The sequence below is a fragment of the Trachemys scripta genome, chromosome 1 (assembly GCF_013100865.1).
Source record: "Trachemys scripta elegans isolate TJP31775 chromosome 1, CAS_Tse_1.0, whole genome shotgun sequence".
Classification (NCBI taxonomy): Eukaryota; Metazoa; Chordata; order Testudines; family Emydidae; genus Trachemys; species Trachemys scripta.
In genome coordinates, this window is record NC_048298.1 from 332,412,295 (window position 1) to 332,431,893 (window position 19,599).

General features: G+C 40.5%; 1 protein-coding gene across 4 annotated transcripts in view; it reads right to left on the reverse strand.

Moving 5' to 3' along the window:
- EMSY (EMSY transcriptional repressor, BRCA2 interacting) overlaps positions 1-19,599 on the reverse strand; it is a gene marked incomplete at its 5' end in the record, with an annotated part of 32,840 nt that overhangs the window by 2,222 nt on the left and 11,019 nt on the right. The window contains 9 exon segments of one of the 4 annotated variants that reach the window (XM_034759142.1): positions 1,772-2,284; positions 3,133-3,696; positions 6,284-6,438; positions 7,512-7,571; positions 9,551-9,706; positions 9,951-10,115; positions 14,948-15,146; positions 17,182-17,355; positions 19,057-19,193. In XM_034759142.1, the coding sequence (XP_034615033.1) occupies positions 1,772-2,284; positions 3,133-3,696; positions 6,284-6,438; positions 7,512-7,571; positions 9,551-9,706; positions 9,951-10,115; positions 14,948-15,146; positions 17,182-17,355; positions 19,057-19,193 (2,123 nt within the window). 4 annotated transcript variants of the gene reach the window in all.

The following is a 19,599-nucleotide window of genomic DNA, read 5'->3' on the forward strand; positions in this document are numbered from 1 at the left end:
ACTCTCACCAGCTGTATGTTCTGTCTATTTAGACTAAGTATTTTGGGGTCGAGACTTCTGACTGTTGTATGTACAACATATTGCACAGTGGGTCCCTGAAATTGGTTGGATTAATACAAAGAAAGAATAGATTTAGACTGATAAAAGTACCGCAATAACAAAGGAATACAGTAAATGACTAAATCTTTTTTTGTTTTTAATTTCTAGATCGTATGGAAAATCTATCTACATTTTAATTATTAAATTGATAATCAGATAGGTATTTTGATTTTGAAATGGCCCAGACATCATAACCACACCTAAATACTATGGTGATTAGCATCATATAAATATCTATGATATACTGATTATTTTACTCTACTACATCTATCTCTTAGCCCTCACTCCTCAAGAGATACAAAATCCTGAGTATTCCTAGAAAAACTACTTAGTTTCAAGGAAAATATTACAAAATAATTCAAAGCATTTGTAAACTTTATAAATAAATCAAAGTTAGCATATTTGTTTCCATCACAATTACACATTTTTCACCATAACAAGTGTATATAATATACAATAAAATCTCTAAGTCAAACACTGCATACAAACACAATGGCATTCTGTCCACTTCTCTGCAATGAGTCACTATCATAGCATCATAGAAGTGTAGGACTGGAAGGGACCTCGAGAGGTCATCTAGTCTAGTCCCCTGCACTTATGGCAGGATTAAGTATTATCTAGACCATCCCTGACAGGTGTTTGTCTAACCTGCCTTAAAAATCTCCCGTGATGGAGATTCCACAACCTCCCTAGGCAATTTATTCCAGTGCTTAACTATCTTGACAGTTAGGAATTTTTTCCCTAATGTCCAACCTAAATTACCCTTGCCACTACGTAAGCCCATTGCTTCTTGTCCTATCCTCAGATGTTAAGGAAAACAATTTTTCTCCCTCCTTGTAACAACCTTTTATGTACTTATACTTATGTATAATTAGGGTTCTGTAAGTGAGATTTCAGAGGACTAAAATTTCAATGCTTTGACAATACGTACTATGGAATACAATAATACGTTATGAAGTATCAAAATAAAACTAAATTTGAATAAATGAACATTTTCACATTTGTTCACTTAGGCCCTGATTCATCAAAGCACATAAGCATCTGCCTAATTTAAGGATGTACATAGTCCTGTTGACTTCAAATCAATGAAACTTACTCATATGCATGAAGTTAATAATGTACTCAAGTGCTTTGATGAATCTGGCCCTTATTTACTATTTTGCAAAAGGTCTCCCAGTCAGTTCGAATTAGTGAAATTCTACTAAATCTACTTTATGCTGAAGAAAGTTTTACACACTAAAAAACAGGTAAGACTGTTAGACACTGTAAAAAGACATGGCACGAATCATACCTCCATGGTAACAGCAAAAGTTGCATGTTCAAGCATTTCAGTTAGAAGGTGATTTGGAATATCTAGCAAGTTTGGTTTGTTTCCTTAATGGGAAAGCAAAGCAGAACACTTAAAATGCTCAGGAGACAGACAGTAGGAATGCAGTGACCAGCATGTTTGAGAAATTGTATTTAACAACTTATTGCCAATTTAATAAAACAAGTGCCCAACATTTTTATATTCTTACATCACTTACTGTTTTGGGATAGAGGAGAACCAAAGTAAGAAAGGGGAAAAAAATACTTGAACATTGTTCAGATGCTATTAAGGCTTTAGACAGGCAAACCTAGAAAATATCTGCTTTCGTTTTTTTTTCCTTTATTTGCTCTGCTCTTCTCTTACCTGGATAATAATTTCAGATGAAATCTCTTCAGCTTTCTTTTGGGATATATTCTGAATGTGTATAAACTGGTTTGTTGAAGGCACTCCTTGTGCATCCACTTTCTTCTCTGTTAAAGCAGGATCAGCAGCAGGAGGACTTGAACAGGACTCTTTACATTTCAGTTGCTGAGAGATGGAAGTTGCCGTCATCCCTACTGCAGTCACCCTTGGCACCTGGATACAAGGTGATGATTCTGCTTCACTAGCGAGTTTACTAGTGGACATGGCTTTGTTTGGGGGATCCACTACCATATGTTCTATGTTTGTGTCAATCTGAGCTTCCATCATAGACATTTTCAAAATGTCTGCTACTGCTGTCTTCACAGATGCCTGCATGGGTAATAGGCTTGTAACTGGCGATGCCAGTTTGGGCACAGAATTGCCGCCTGCTACCTTTGAAACAGTAGGAGGCTGTCGCCCCTCAAAAGTTATCTTTGTAACAGTGGATCCTTGAGTTATAATTGGCTGCTGCACCTGAAAATCAAATTTTTGTTGTGCATGTTACAGCTATTTTTTTATTTAAACCTAATCAATATTTATCTGGACAATACGGCACAAACAACATACTTGCTATTAGGAAGACAGTTGAAGCTCAGTGTTTTAACAAAGGAATCAGCAGTGATACGATAACATTTAATTGAAGCCTGGGGAAGGTAGTTTTTGGACTGCTAGACAATGTTTCTAGCAGAATATCACAGCAGCCTCATTTTCCTTTGGGATTTATATCCCCATGTGATGTATATTAATCCCTTATTATTTTATATATGCTTCATGGGGTAGGGGAGTAGTAGGTTTTTGGAGTTAGTTAAAATACATATATAGTATTTCATTTTCCTCAGTCTTTACATCTTCCCCTCCCAAGGAAAGTAAAATTGCTCCTCTGGGTAAAATTATTTAACTGAAGGGTGATGGTGATGTAAACTACCAAGGAAGACGTACAATGGAGATCCTTGGGAGACTGCAGTGTATTCATCTTTATTTCTACAGAATTTTTTTTAAATGTTACGGGAACGGAAATCAATAATATGTTATACCCAAAAAAATAAAAGAAATTAGGGGCAAATTCTATGCACTGTTGGTTGCAGAAATTCACAAAAAACTGTCCAACAAAATTGATTTGTGAGCTCTATGGATTTTTTTCCCCTATATAATAACATCTGCTTCTCTTTCCTAGTGTCAACCTTCTGATGGGGAAATTAATACCAGCGTAATGAGGAGTTCTCTCTTGCCAGGAGAAAACACGGCTACAGCAACTGGGTTGGTGTTTGGATTTTTCCTTGAACAGCGACGTTTTATTTTGCATGCTATCAATATTCTGTTACCTGGCTTGCGGGCTGTTTCTCTGAAGAGGCAGGTAGCTGCAATTGACTCTGGGGGGGTTGGGGTTGCACGTAGATTTTTTGTGCCGTTGGTGCCTGTTGCAGTTTGGGCAGCTGCTGCGTGGTTTTTACTGCAAGCACCTGTACTACAGTTTGCTGTGGCTGTGCCACTAAGGTAGGGAGTTGCCTTTCTTTGGCCATCATGTGGTGTGGGGTGTGCTGTGCATCTGGTTTGGTCTGTGCTTGCTCTTGCTGAAGTGGGGTTAGCTTTTGATGCCGGATAGAAAGCTGGGGCATTTGTGGGAGTTTGTGCTGGATCTGATCAGCCTGCAGGTGGATGGTTTGCTTTTGTTTAGTCTGGAAGCACTGCAGAGTTTTCACTTGCAGTTGAGTCTGTTCCAGCTGTGGCTGACTCAGTTTCTGCTGTTTTTGTGCCTGTGACTGCGTCAGGGCAGATCTGTAAAATAGACCAGTCTGAGGATCTAGGGTATCCATCTCTTCCACTTCTCCTTCCTCAGTTCCAAGTTGTTCACTGTGTTTGGTAAATGCAGTGTGGCTGCTTAAAGCCTTAATAAAAAAAGTTACAAATGAAAAAGTAATGAGACATCTATTTTAGTGCAGAATACACAAATCTAGTGACATTACAGAATATTTAAACTGAACTGTTTTAAAAGCAGAATAGGTCACAGGATTTCAGGCATACAACTCATGTATAAAAGCAGAAATACCCTAAGATGCTGAGTTCCCAAAGCCATAGCACTTCAATGGCTATTTCCATACTATAACAAACTAAGCCCTGGTCTGCCACCCACTACCTGCCTTTTAACTGTAGATGTCTTGCTCTCAGTGGAGCTTAGGTTGCTCTTACATTTGAAAGATTAAGATTCAGATCACCTCAAACTCCATGATGTCTGAATGGGAAATGGAAGGGATTGGCTGATTCAACAGAGATCTTAGGCTGGTGAATAGATGGTTCCTAGGTTTAACAAGAACCTCGTATCTTAAGAGATTTTGATTCTGTTTTCCAACACTGTCTCCTCGGATGCTTCTTGGTGACTTCTTCTACACCACTTTTTACACCTGGAACCTGCCCCATTTCCCATGCACCAAAGCATCATCTCTCCCTCCTTTTCAGACCCAGTTCTTCCTGGGTTGATTTCCTCACCACTGCCATGTCTGTACCGTAATACGCATCAAAACTACTGTCCCATATATCACGTTTGAGTTGGACTAAGTTCCTTAGGGGGCAAGAACACTGTTTTATTACACAATCCTAAATAATAAGTAAGTAGCCTCATTCAGCAAAATTCTACCTCTACAGATGCTCTCTGCAGAGGCTTTACAACAAACCTTATCTAAATATGAAGTATATAGAAAGTGAGTGGTGTACATTTACCCAGGGGACCTCACAAAATTAGAGTAGCTTTATTTTTGTTACTACTGAGAGATAACAGAAATGCTAATTCTTGAATTAAATAAGAAAATTAAACTATTTAAACAAGAACACACCAGAGGATACTTCCTCTGCTTTTTACTGGGTTGTCCCTTTCACTTGGGTTGTTCACCACACATTTTAAAGCAGTTGTGACTTCGCAAGTTGAGAATTTGCCAGAGGTCTCTGCAGTTTGGCACCTTACAAAGTCAAGCTCCAAATTAAAGGCATCCTGCTTCTTTATTGTCTCCAATTCTACTCCTTTTCCTTCCTCTGCTTCAAGACTAAGGTCTTGTCTATACTACAGAGTTTTGTCAATAAAAGTTATGCCGCTTTAATTAAAGCGCTGTTGTATGTCCACACTGTGCTCCTTGTGTTGGCAGAGCGCATCCACACCAGCAGCTCTCACATCAACAGAGAGAGAAGAGCACTGTGGATAGCTATCCCACTGTGCAACTGGCCACAGGGTGCTTTGGGAAGGGTTTGCAATGCCTCGTGGGGCAGGCACAGCATCATGTGATGCAGGTTTCTCAACCCCATCATTCCATGGGCATCCTACTAGATTGCCAGCTGCTTTTCAACTGAAGTGTGGGTGTGTGTCGGGGGAGAAAGAGAGTGAGTGTGTGTATTGGGGGAGTGTGTGAGTGTGGTGGGGGAGTGTGTATGTGAGAGAGACAGAGTGCATGTTGTGGGAGAGTGAGTGTGTCAGCATGGAGTCTCCAAGTTCAGACAGCAGCTGGAAACATCCAGTCCTGAGGCACAGGGAGGGGGACACCCCCGACATCAGCCCCCACCTCTGCACAGCACTGCAGTCTCTCTCACACACACACCTTCCCCTGCCTGCCACTGTGTTCCTAGTGCTGGGGGAGAGCAGAATTACATGTTAATCATTTGCTTTTGCTGCTGGCATGCTCAGAACTTCCCGGAACTTTGAAAGGGGAGAGCCGCATGCCTGTGTAGTTGGAATGCAGGGCAGCCAAGTTCAAAATAGCAAGCAGAGGCATCATGGTGGGCATTATGGGATACTGGGAGAGGCCAGTTATGGCGACATAACGAACGGCAGCGTCTACACTGAGGCTTTGTCACTTTAACTTTGCTGCAAAAAGCTCTATGTCTCTTGTTGAGGTGGTTTTATTTTGTCAGTAAAACAGGAGAGTTTTTCTGCCTTTTGCTGACAAAACTCTGTAGTGTAGACAAGGCCTAACATAGAACCTTTAGGGCCCTTCCCCCTTTCATTACTGTGTACGAGACAGGCAAGTCCTACACCGCTGTCAAGTGAACTCCACACAGATGGGGAGGGATCATGTAGGCAGCAACAGCCTTTCAAAATGGCCAATAGCAAACATGTAGCATACATAAAACAACCCCTCTACTTACTAGACAAGGTACATGAGGTAATACCTTACTGGACCAACTTCTGTTGATTAAAGGTACAAGCTTTCAAGATAAAAGATATTACCTCACCTACCTTGTCCCATGTCCTGGGACCAACATGGCTACATCAACACTGCAATCAATTATAGAAGATGTTCTTAGATCGTCTTTTTTTTTTGTCCCACGCTCAAGGAACAGCAACTCACAATGGGCCAAATTCTGTTCTTATGCTTGGGTTTCCACTGACACAAACCAACATGACACGTGCATTCAAATCGAGACCTGGCCCTACATAATTCACATTGTCTATTTATGTTCACAGAGTGTGTGGAAAAGAAAAGGTACAACCTGCTGCATGATATGGGTAATTGCGCCTGTGGAAGATGCAGGGATAGATTTCACCACAACAGAAGTCTGTGTTGCTGTCTGCGATTGAGCCACGTGCTGCAGCAGAGTCCTCTGGGGCTGGGATGACGGCTGGTGGGGCTGAGCCCGATGACTGACTGAAAGGAAAGAGGTCAATGGCATTTCCCCAGAACTAACTGTAGTACTTGAAGCTACTGGCTTTGTTGTTTTACCTTCAAGTGAAAGCAAATATGGATGAAATAAAAATCTGAGTATGAAATAAGTCCTTTACTGTATGCTAGCTTCAATCTTAAAGTGTAGATCTACTCTGAGAAGGATCTTAAAAATAGCATCATGGAGTCTGGTGTTTGAGCAAGTGTGTGCTCCGTTTGAAAATGTCCCTCGCCTCCCAAATGCTAGTCCTGCAAACTGAATTTGTGCTCAGAGTCTCAAGCTGGGTTCTTTCATACATCATCAGTATGGACCATTCTGAAGTCTGAATTATGCTGTTACATTTTTTGCAACTCCATTGAAGGCAATGCGGTTGCACAGACATAACTGAAAATGCCAAGATGTGATTACAGAAAGAAGGAGAGAACTTTAGGACTCTCAACCCTTACATTAAATGTACAGGGCTGGCAATTAGAAAGTGTTTACTTGTAAAGAACTTGAACAAATTTGCTCAGAAGTCAATGAGACAACAAACATGGACCCATCATAGCTGTTTTTAGAGTCACTTATCAGAGTAGAACCACATCAACTTTGGGGCTATAGTTTTGGCTCCATAACTAACAAGATGGGTGGGCAGAGTGAAATAGTCCTAACGTCAGATAATGATTTATTCTATTATCTAACAAAGCAGTCAACAGCATAAGACAACAGCATCAATGGAGAACCCAAATTAGCTTATACCAACTCATACCATTAAGTGGATATTTGCTTTAATTAGCTTATTCCTAAATGCATCAGGTACTGGAAAATATGGTATGGTACTGGATGGATCAGAGGAATATGATTATATCCAGATGAAACTGACAGTGACTAGACGTCATTCTTTTCTGGGTAGTTAGAAGGGAGGCCAAAGTTTGGATGAATATGGAAACGTAACTTGCCACTCCTAGAGGGGGTTGGATAAAGTCAGCATTGCCTTTCATGCTGTACCAGCTATTAGTGGATATCCCCAACAGTTTCTATAGAATTTAAAACTTCATTTAAAAATAAAGTTTCTAACCTATATGGTTGTGAAGAAATTCTTCCGAATGTGAACCAATACAGAGTTGTCTTCCTGAGTCTGCAGACAGACAAAAAATGATAATACTAAGAGGTGTGAACTCCCCCATTAAATTCAATGGGTGTTAATACTGAAGCCCAGCAGCTATTTAGGTTTATTTAAAATGTACCTAAACCTTTGCTCTAGGTGTATGTATAAAAATTCACAACATATAAATGTCAATATAGTACATTATTTCACTGCTTATCATATTAGCAGAAAATCCACCTATTCTGGGATTAGTGGCATACTTTTTTGTTTCATATACACATTCAATGACCCCCGTTCCTTAAATTCAAGTGGGAAGGAACTGGAGAAGTAACTGTAGTTGTATGCTGTTATGAAGGCTGCTGCTGTCCAACCCAGGGTTGGTTGCATTTAATTGGTGGGAAAAGCAAATGACCCCTACCATGCACATTCCCTGTAATTCTGTAAATAACTTTGAGCTCTGTAAAAAAAACAACCAGTTTTAAGTTACTGATTATTGTAAGTTCAGGGAAGCGTTCATTGCTGTTGTCTGGTATCCTGGATCTATAGATAAAGAGGATTTCAAACTACACGAATATTGAACGGACATCTTTTATAAGTACTGATTTAAAATATATGTATAGTTCAACTTGACTTTTCCAGTAGATCTTGGAGGAAACTGGAGACTCGAATACAAGGTACAACACAGTGTATGGTGATGTCAGGGAATATGACTGATCTTTAAATAACTGGTGATCAGTTTAATAATGTTATAATGTACACTTACTTGTTATTAAATACTCATCATACTACTTGTTATCCAAACAACATTTTAATATTAAGTCAATGCTTTCCCACCAGGGATCCATGGGAGTTATGACTCTCTCACTCAGAATTGAAGCCAGATACAGTAGGCAGTATAAAAAAAAAGTCCCATCCAACTTAAATTTGGATAGCAGGGGGCGAAAGTGGAGGGGAAAATGAAAAATGGAAATACCAGATTAGACATTAACAAATACTAAAAACACTGAAATCATATTTTAAATATATTTTAATATAAACAAGGTTTATCCTGTTTTTAAACAGACATTTTCACCACAGTTAAAACTTAATTGGGAAATGCAAAATGCAAGCATGTGGAGTATTAATTCATATGCTGAATTTAAGAAGCTAAACATACTAACCCTTTCACACTGAATTTATTAAATGGTGCAAATGTCTAGGGGCAGATGAGTGTTCCAGTTTGTGGGAGATATAGTTTAATTAGACACATGTCCAGAGAAAAACACTGAAGGACTGGGGCAACATGAGGACTAGAAAGATGTTTTAGACAGAGAGTAGGTCAGTTAAGGTTAGGGAAAGCTGAATCCCAATAATAAGTGTGATGTGCCAGTTTGAAGCATTAATTTGGCACTGCAAAATGAATATAGAAAACTTTATTAGCCCAAACACAAAATGTACTTGCCCACTATATCATAAGGATGGCAATTATAATGGAAAATGCCCAACTGGCCAAAAAAAGGCTACCTGCTCAGTACCGGTAAGTGAGTTGAATTCCACAAAGTTGGGTGAACTAATTCTGCAAGAAGTCTTTTACCCTTTCACAACAGATAAGTCATATAATGAGAATCCCGAGCTTCATTTTCTACCTTTCCTTCCCAAGAGTTTGCCCCAAAGGCATCAACAGGGGCACTTTGCCCTTTTACCACCAGATCAGAGTATGTTTAAATGATTTAACTTGAAACAATGACCTTTTGTTTCATTTTACACCAGAAACAGATAGATGCACATTCTCTGACCTACCAGGGAAGAGCAGAAGCATCCCATGCCCCTTAATATGTCCTCAAAGTAGGGGAAGAAGACTAGCATGAATTTCCTTTACAGAAATACTATGAGGAAAGGAAGACAGAAAATACTGTTCCCCTCCCCGCCACCACATGCAACAATAAAAAAAAACAACAACAAAAAGGCTTTCCACTGAAAACCAGCCATCCTAATTCTAGTATTCATAGTATGTTTTTGTAGCCACTTACCAGTTGTGATATATTCAGCAACTAATTCTGATTCTACCACTGCAATGGAAGGGCTTTCTGGAGAATGCCTCTTCTCCTGAGTCATCTGAATAGGAACTGCCATTTGGCTCAGGTCAATGGTAGGTTGTCTTGGTTTTGATTCTAACTTCTCCTTCACTGCTTAAAGATATTTGGGCAGAGGGGTGAGGGAAGAGAATGCACCTTTTAGTAAAATAGACTCCAACTGAAGTTAAATACACAGAATGATAAGAGAATCAAACCGCCCCAAGAAAGCGGGACATAATCAAGATATACTGTACATCCAAACTGAACACTTGCAAGAGCAAAAATACTGAATTTTCGTCTAATAGACACTGCAGTTGGCTAACATGATTCAAAGTGATCCCAAACACCCACACACCTGTTGTCTGCTGAAGTTCCAACAGTGCTTTTATTGTAGAAGTAGCTGATTGCGATTCATTGGATACATCTTGATAAATTATTGTGGGGCTGGTGTCCACAGCAATTTCATGTTCTGACCAATCCTGACTTCTAGACGCGATCACGTGAACGACAGGCTGGGAATCTGTTACACAGAAGAATGAGGACAAATCAAATCAACCAACTGCAACATTTTTATTCAGTGTTTATTACAGGCGGAGCTGGTAGCAACACCTATTGTTAAGGTTGCCTAAATTTCCATTATAAAATATTATTTTCAGTTGCTTTTAACTTTGCCAAATTTTAACCATTCAAACTGAAGTTTTTCTGAGCGTCTGCCTCAAGCTGACTTTTTTTGGAAAATTTCAGCTGTTCAGATATTCAAGTTATTCAGTATTCAAATACTGAACAAAACAAGCCTTAATTTCTTTAAATTTGATCACATTAAGTTCCTTGAAAACCAGGAGTTCCCAAAAAACACTATCAATGTGGAAGGAAAAGTTACTCACCTTGTGCAGTAACTGGAGCTCTTGGAGATGTGTCCCCCTGTGGGCGCTTCACTTTGGGTGCCCATGCGTCCTGCACCTTTGATTGGAGATTTTTGGAGCAGTGCCTGTTTGCTCTGTGTACGTGCCCTTCACATCCTAGTACCCTGTGCGGAGGCTATATGGCGAACCACTTTCAATTCCTTTTCCACCAAAGTTCCCCAAAGGAGATTCTGAAGCAGAGGTGGAGGAGGGCAAGTAGTGGAGCACCCACAGGGAGACACGTCTCAAAGAACTCCAGTTACTGCACAACGTGAGTAACCTTTCCTTTTTTGAGTAGTGTCCCTGTGGATGCTTGACCTCAGGTGACACCTAGGGAGTATCCCCTAAGGAGGCAGGAGATTCGGAGCAGAGTCCAATATAGGAGAGAGAACTGCATTGCCTACAACAGCATCTGACCTTGCAGCAGGCACCAAGGCATAGTGATTAGAAGTATGAACAGAGGATTACATTGCCGCTCTACTGATGTATACAATTGGTACATCCTTAAGTTGGGTTATAAATGCAGATAGTACATTCCACAGGAGCACTATCAGTCTCACAGGGGGCTGAACATGAGTTTGATCATAACAGATCTTAATACATTCAGAGATCCACTTTGATAACCTGTTTTGAAATTACCAAACCCTTGTTTCTATCTGTGATGGATACAAATTGTCTAGCAGATCTTCTAAAAGGTTTGATCCTATCTAGGTAAAAAGCTAATGCCCTCCTCTCATCTAGGGTACGGAATATGGCTGTTTCATTAGACCAATGTGGTTTTGGGACAAAACATGACCTTAGTTAAAAATCTTGGATAGGCCCATAGTGATAATTTCTCTCTGGTGAACACGATAAATAGAGAGGGTCTGCCATTAACATTCCCAGTTCTCCAACCCTTCAGGCAGAAGCGATAGCCACCAGAAAGGCTGTCTTCATTGATAAATCTAATAAAGAACATATAGCCAGTGGCTCAAAAGGATGCTTTTAAAAGGCAATTAAGGACTAGGTTTAGGTCCCAGCTAGGCACAGAATCTCTTATTTGTTGGGAGAGATTTGACAAACCTCTGGCTGGGTGAGCAAAGAGCAAAAAGCCCTCTATGGGTGTGTGAAAAGCTGTTGTTGACACTAAAGGTATCCTAATGGAGTTCACAGAAAGACACAATGTTTTCAATTCCAACAGGTAATCCTGTGCTAGCGGCAGCAGTGTCCTGAGCCCCGGGCCCTTTTAAATCGCCGGCCCCAGAGCAACTTTGGGTCCCCCTCCTCTCCCCCGGCCCATTGGCGGCTGCGGGGGCTGGGTGGGGGGGGGAGGACAAAAGAGGCAGGGACATTAAATGAAACTGTGATGCTTCCACCACATTCTATGGCCAATGACTTCAGGCAGTTTCAAGAACTGATGAAGCAAATTGCTGACCTGTTACACATTCCCTTAGAGGAGGTTCAGGAGTCCAACTATAAACTCCTAGATATTTTACACACCTCCACATCTATGAAGATTCCCATTCTGGTCAAGAAAGCTCTTATGGAGCCTGCTAAGACTTGTTTGGCAAACCCCAGCTACTGCACCACCTACCTGCAGAAGTATGGATAATAAGTATTCTGTCCGTGCCAGAGAATCAGAGCTTCTATTTTCTCACTCATCTCAAAATTCCCTGGTAGTGAAGGCTGTTAATGAGTGTGATAGACAGCAGAGCTCAAAGTCCACCTCGTATAGTAAGGACCACAAGAGGCTCAGTCTTTTTAGTCACAATATTAGTAAGAGGTGTCACCTCTTTACCACCCTTGTTTCTTGCTCCTTAAAGATCTCCTCCTTTGGCATAGATGATGATAGAGGACGTTGAGAAGAATGGGCCCTTCTCTGCTCCCTCCAGCGGTATGGAGACGTAACTGAAAATTGTCAACAACAGAAGGCCTACAGGCCCAAGCAAGACCACTGAGAGGGGACAAATGGCATAGGTAGAAGCATTCATCTGTGTTCCCGCCATGGGTGTATCATTTGAGATCTATCCTCATGAAATATGTCAGTGTAGGAGGGAGAGCGATGTGACCTGGGGAACCCAGGACCAATATTTGAGAGTCTGAGGAGTGCTCTTCCACATGCTCCAAGGGAAAGGGTGGGGAGGGGAATAGTTGTTCTGCCTGCAAAGTAGGCAAAGTAGGCAAGAGTGCATATGGTACTCTAGTAGACAAAAGGGTCTGTGACTGAGAGAGTCTTGGGGCTGATAAACCCCCAGCACTCGTTAACAGAGGAGACTCTGGCTCCAAAGATGTTATCAGGTCTTCAGGGTACCTAAATTTTTGCAGGACCAAAGGTATCATAGACTGGTCGAGCGAGAACCTGTGAAGGATGGCTTCAGTACCGATACAGTTGGTACCAAGTGCTTGGCATGGGACTGAATAGGCCCAATCTGTAAACAGAAAGTATATGAGCAGTCTTTGGTACCACTGACTTTCTAGTGTTATTCGGGGATGGGCTTAGCCTTTTTCCAACTGCATCTCTGCCACTCTAGGAACTCAGTACTGACTTTGGCTTAGATGATTGACTCCTCTTCACCTTTGTAGTAAAGACGCTCCCTGGGTTACGCAAATCCGGAATGGAACTCTTGCGTAATTTGGGGAGCGTCTGCCCTGGCATCACTGCATAGAACTCCCCTTGGGACCTGAGGTCTCCATAGTCATCTTGTGTGTTGGTGACAGATTTTCTTGAAAAAAGAAGAACAGGAGTACTTGTGGCACCTTAGAGACTAACAAATTTATTAGAGCATAAGCTTTCGTGGACTACAGCCCACTTCTTCGGGTGCACTTCTTTTTGCGGATACAGACTAACACGGCTGCTACTCTGAAAGATTTTCTTGGAGATTTATGCCTTGCCTCCTTTTGCTTAGAGGCAGATATTGAGATTAATCTCCGCTGACCAAGATCTTGATGTGGACGCTGCACTAGGGGTACACCAGGAGGTCTATGTACATAGGTTCCTCCACCCCCTGGATCCGAAGCTGATCATAAAGCTGGCTCCATTATCAGGATCTTAAAGTTGATTTCCCAATTTTTTGGGGCTCTACCACTGAAGGAAGTGCAGATCTTGCACTTACTGGAGACATGAGCACCACACAGACAGTGGAGGCACTGGGAATGCCAAGACACTGACTGGAGTAGCCTCACGGTAGGATAGGCACCTTTTGAATCCCTGGGAGCCCAGCATTCTTGAGCAAATAAACAAAAACTGATCCCCTATGAAGGGGAAACATCTTAACATCTAACTATATCTATGAATAACTTGGTGCAGGAGTTGGTTTTTTTCTTTTTTTCAGTGAAAGGAAAAGGGGAATATCTGTTCCAACAACTAAAAACACTAAAAGGTCACAGACTATATGCTAACTAGCTAATTGTTGAATACTAGAGAGAACAAGCACAGGTAAACACCATCTCATGTTGATTGTGGTTGAGAAGGAACTGAGGGGCAGTTTTCCTGTGCAGCCTCTTCTAGCCTCTGTGTGGAGCATAAACACGTGTGAGGCGCCCAGGCGGGCCCGATAGGAACAACCACCAAAAATCTCCAATCTAAGGCACAGGGGCACCTGAAGTGGAACGCCCACAAGGACTCTACTCGAAGAACAACAAGTTTTAGAAAGTTACATTGAAGGGATGAATGGAAGAGGAGGGTGGCTAGGTATATGAAAAAGATAAAAGGTGTTTGCAGATAAAAACTGACCATTTTGCCTTTGTCTAAAGGACATGTTTAAAAATACTTGTGTATATAGTCTCTTAATGAGTGCGCAAATCTCCTAATGTTACATTGGATGCCATTGCCCAGGTTAGCTGGGGGATCAAAGGAAGACCTGAACAGTATGATTTTTTTTTAAAAGTAAATTATTTTATATTTAGGGAACTGATGAGTTTGAGGTGAAAAGTAAAACATTTCTGATTAATACTACATACTTCTCCAGAATATGTCATCAACAAATCTCAAAGTGCTTTCAGAAGTTAATTCTCAACACCCCTGCAAGTAGTAATATCCTCATTTTTCAGATGGGGAACTGAGACATGGGGTTACAGGACTCACAGAAAGTCAGTATTTAGAAGCAATTCTCAGGAGTCCTGATCTCCAGTCACCTAACCAGACCAGATGACCATGCATTTAAAACATAATAAAGAGAAACAACAGGGGAGGGATAGCTCAGTGGTTTGAGCATTGGCCTGCTAAACCCAGGGTTGTGAGTTCAATCCTTGAGGGGGCCACTTAGGGATCTGGGGCAAAATCAGTACTTGTCCTGCTAGTAAAGGCAGGGGGCTGGACTCGATGACCTTTCAAGGTCCCTTCCAGTTCTAGGAGATAGGATATCTCCATTAATTTAAAATTTAACAGGTTATAAAAAAAAAAAAAAAACTAGCTTACATCTTTGGGAGAGGAAATCAAAGATTATTTAGCAAACAAAGTGATTATATTTACCCTGGGAGCTCTGGGAGGACTCTGTAGAAGAGGAGCTGCTATCAGTGTAGCTCTGTGGTTCTTCTTTCACTTCTGAGAGAGAGGCGTTTCCAGCCTCTGCCACCCTGGATGCCTGCTGCAATGTTTCAGTTACCAACTGCCTTGTCTGCTCGCTCACAACCGTAGCTTGAAATGTCACTGGCTTTGGTTTTATGAGAACCTAAAAGAAAAAACAATGTCTCTATTTACAGTAAGAGCACTCAAGAAAGGATCAAACATCTATCAAAGAGTTTCTTGAGCTTCAATTGCACACTGTCTCCTGATATGTAATCAAGACAGCATATACAACCCCTACACAATCCTCTTTTTGTATGTTCCTGTCCATACAGAAGCATGGCAGAGTCCTACACAACCAATTAGCATCTGTGAATACTAAGAACTATATAGATCATCTAATTTAAGGTCTATTCTTAAGGTCACAAGCTCCTGATTATTATGCTATAAGGAACTAATCCAGTAAAGTACTTAAGCATGTGCTTAACACAAGTGATATATGGGATTGGGCACTAATTTAGACATGCAACAGGTTTTTCTAGTCCTGACCAATTCAGATAGATTCTGAAAGCCTGTATATGAATATAAATTTCTTTCATTTATCAGGGGAAGGGATAGCTCTGTGGTTTGAGCATTGGCCTGCTAAACCCAGGGTTGTGAGTTCAAACCTTGAGGGGGCCACTTAGGGATCTAGGGCAAAATCAGTACTTGGTCCTGCTAGTGAAGGCAGGGGGCTGGACTTGATGACCTTTCAAGGTCCCTTCCAGTTCTAGGAGATGGGATGGGATACAAGATTAAACGTGAACTCTGTTTAGATTTATAGAGTGCCCAGAATTAGGATAGATTCAATAACATAGGGTGCAGAGGGCTAACATACTAGTCTTTTAACTCTGCAGTCTAGAGTTTATGCCTAAAATTAGAGTATTCACTTAAAGTTGAGAAGCCCAGTGACCATATTACGTGCCTCTGTACTACAGCTGTCAATCTGTACTCAATGGCATAGGGCCAGAATAGCAGGAGCCAGGACTAAGGTTCATTAGAAGAACTGAAGTTTGCAAGGACCTTGCCTACTTTGTACTTGGCTCAAGCCACTACTATTAAGCCATCAATTTTATGAGCACTAAATTCATACATAAACATAACAAAAAAGGCATCAAACAAAGGTATCTTCACAGGACCTAAATTCCTACATCTAATCACATCGGATTGTTTTGAACAGGTTCTGGCCGACAAAAGGAAGATAAGAATTACCATCTCAGAACAGACTAAGAGTCTAACTACTCTGATATCCTGTTGATGCCAGATGTTTTAAAGTCACTCCATAGGGCAGGATTCACCCTGTTTCTTCCCAGTCCCTCCGATTGACAGATTATGGAGAGATTCCTCCCATCTTTCATGGCCTCAAGCCCGGCTACGTATTTTCTTTAGGCTACAGTTGAAAGCAGTAGCTTCCCTTCAGGAATATGAGCAGCCCTGAAGAATGAGGTGATTTTTATTCCACACAAAATGTGTTCTTAAACGTGCCATTTTTAACCATATATGATTTCCCTTACTACTCTGAAGCAGTGAATTCCACAAGTTAGTCATACATTGCTTAATAAGTATTTCCTTTAATGTTTAAAATGTGTTGCCTTTTAATTTCATCATGCACTTCTTCTATCATAAAACAGAAGACTGAAAAGTGCCTGACTGGCCTTCTCTATATATTTCTACCACATAACTATATCTCAGTCCTTTCAATCTCTCCTCACGTGAAATAACCTTCCCTTCCATACCTGTAATCCTCTCTCCTCCTCATTATAGCTTCATGCCTTATGTGATTTTGGGACCTTTGTCGCACAGAATATTTGTTCAACTATATAAATCTTCCTGAATGATTCAATCTTAATATATTTTGCTTGAGCTTTACAAATACAGTCACTGGCCTCAAAGGTGGGAGGTGGGCTTCTTCCCCTGGAAAGTAATATGCTTAGATACCCATCTAGAGTGCTAATGGAGCACCAAACTGCCAATCTATGTTAGGCTCCAGGGAGAGACTTACGTCATGAAGTGCGTAAGATACACATTTACTATAACCAGATCAAATTCACCCCACACCAAAGGCTCTGAAGCGCAAAGGACTCTCAGCACCATGAAGGCTTGTTTCTCTTTTTATAGAAATCTAAGTGTGTTTCATAAGACAGAAGGAGACCTTGCTGTACCTGTGTTTTCCCTTGCTGCCCATAAACAATTTTGGTTGGGATGATTTTGGTGGCTGGCTGGACAGTAGATCCTATTCCTTTCGGCTGTGTGACAATCATTTTTGTGATGGGTCTGGTTGCAGTGATGATGGCAGGTTTTGCTCCTGCTGGCACTGCTTGAATAGTTTTCTCCCCCTGAAGTAAAGGCAAAATGTACATGTTAACTTGCAATGCAATTTCTTCAGTGATATAGAACACCCTCTTATCTAAACAGATGTAAAACTCATGTAAGAGGCAGTACAGTGGCTGCTCTGTAACATGCCAACCAATCTCTTTCATCATCAGGTTGGTTTCAAGGAGTAGGTGCATTTAATAGGAAGTAAATTCAAAAGCCAAGTACAAAAATATCTACTCATTTAACCTCACTATAATGAGAAGGCTGATGATGAAAGGACTAGTAAGAATTTATGTGGCGTTAAGAAAAAAACTCTCTTTTCTGGGAAAGTAGAATTTTACAAGATGTTTAAAGCTATACTCAAAACTTTTAAGAGTTGTTCTTTGTCAGTAGCAACATCTTAGATTATTAAAATGGACAATACTTTAATATTTTATTTACCTTTTACAATTTATGCTGTTATGAATTTATTTTGGTTTCCACAATGAAACTAGTTTGGCCAGTTTTATTTCTAATTTTCGTGTGGTTTTCTTCCGGGTGTGGTGGAGGGAAAAGGTGGCTTTCAACAGTGCCAGGGAATGTTCACTTTTAATTTGTTAAGCACATACAGATGCTATATAAGACACAGCTATCAAGATAATCTCTGCTTCAAAGAATTCACAAAACAGAAAATAGAATCCTCTGCAACTCCTTTGCAAACATGCTTTAAAAGCAAGTTAAAAAATACCAAATCTTTATTAACATTAATTTTTATAAAGAATTTTACCAAATCTAAATCTGGAGTTTACAATGTTTTGACAGTTTGTTCCTTTAATCTATCTTATGTTATTATGCCTATCACCGGGGTATCCAGTACAGCTGGTCAGGAATTTTCCAACAAAAAAATTTTTTTTTTAAATCAGAAAATGCCGATTTGTCAAAATTGAACCTTTTCATGGGAACGGTTCTATTTCAGCGAACTTTCAATGGACCCCAGGCAGACCAGACTCTTGTTAACTTGACAACAAAAGTCTCCTCAGTTTCACTACTGCCATTTAGTGATTGGCAGCAGTAAAACTGTCAAGAGTCATTCAATTTTATTCAGCAGCTGCCAGGGCTTCCAGGGTCCCTGGCTCTGCTGCAGGCGATGCTGGGGAGCATATTTTGTTTTGGAACATCACATTCTGGTGTTTCCAAAATAATGCAGGATTTCAGTTTAGTGAAAATCTGAGTTTTCAGCTTTTCATCCTAATTCAGGATTGCCGTGAAAAGCTTAGAAGGAAAGGGTATACTTAACTAACAGATATACAGCCAGATATAAAATTTTACAAACGACATTAAATGTGCAGAATATTTGAAAAAGGACCCTCCCTTCACACATTGGATCAGATGAGATCCCATTCTCACATTAAAAGAACTGGTACAAGAATCCAGTTATTTTGTATGGCTCCTTCCTTTTTGGATTGGACAGCCTCTGAACCCAGAGACAGCTGGACTGGGAATTCAAAGAAGGAGAAGATATAAGGCTTTAACCCACCTTTAACAGTCCCTAGTGAGCCTCCGCTTTTGTTAACTGCTCTAGTCCCTGACCTAGGCCCACGCTACATCTGCTAGACAGCTAATGAGAGTTCTGCTAGCCAGGACCACTATATGAAACTAAGTTTATTACAAATAGAGAAAGGCAGAAGGCAACACACACTCCTACTTGGTCTATGGATTCTAGACTTAAAACTCTTGCTTACCCCAGCATTTAACAATGTTGTAACAACATTTTTGCCTGGAAGTCCTTGAATAGTTGTTCCTTTTCCAGTAGTCTTTTGCACAACAATCACATTGGGCTTGGATGTCATTGGGATTGTTGTAATTTTGGTTGTAGTTCCTTAAAGCAAGTGGGAAGAAGAGAGGCTTGGGTTAAAAGTGATGATGCTCATTTATTTTTATGTATACTCTAGAATCTTTATAAAAACGCTTTGGGTGCAGCATAAGGAAGATAATTAGGGCTTCTGATTTTCAGTTTTAATCAGTAAACACCAATAAAACACCCCGGATACAAAAAAATAAAATAAAAATGAAAACAGTGTTTATCCAATAAACACTGGAAAAACACCAGAAATGGATACTTGTATATAAGGGCTTGTTTATATAGAGCAGTAATACGGACAAGGGATGTGACTTCGAAAGCATGCTAATATGTTGCACATTATGTGGTCCAGGTAGACCCTGCTGGTGCGCACTAAAGGTTCCCTAATGTGCTTTAATATAGTGCTACTATGTTAAAGCACACT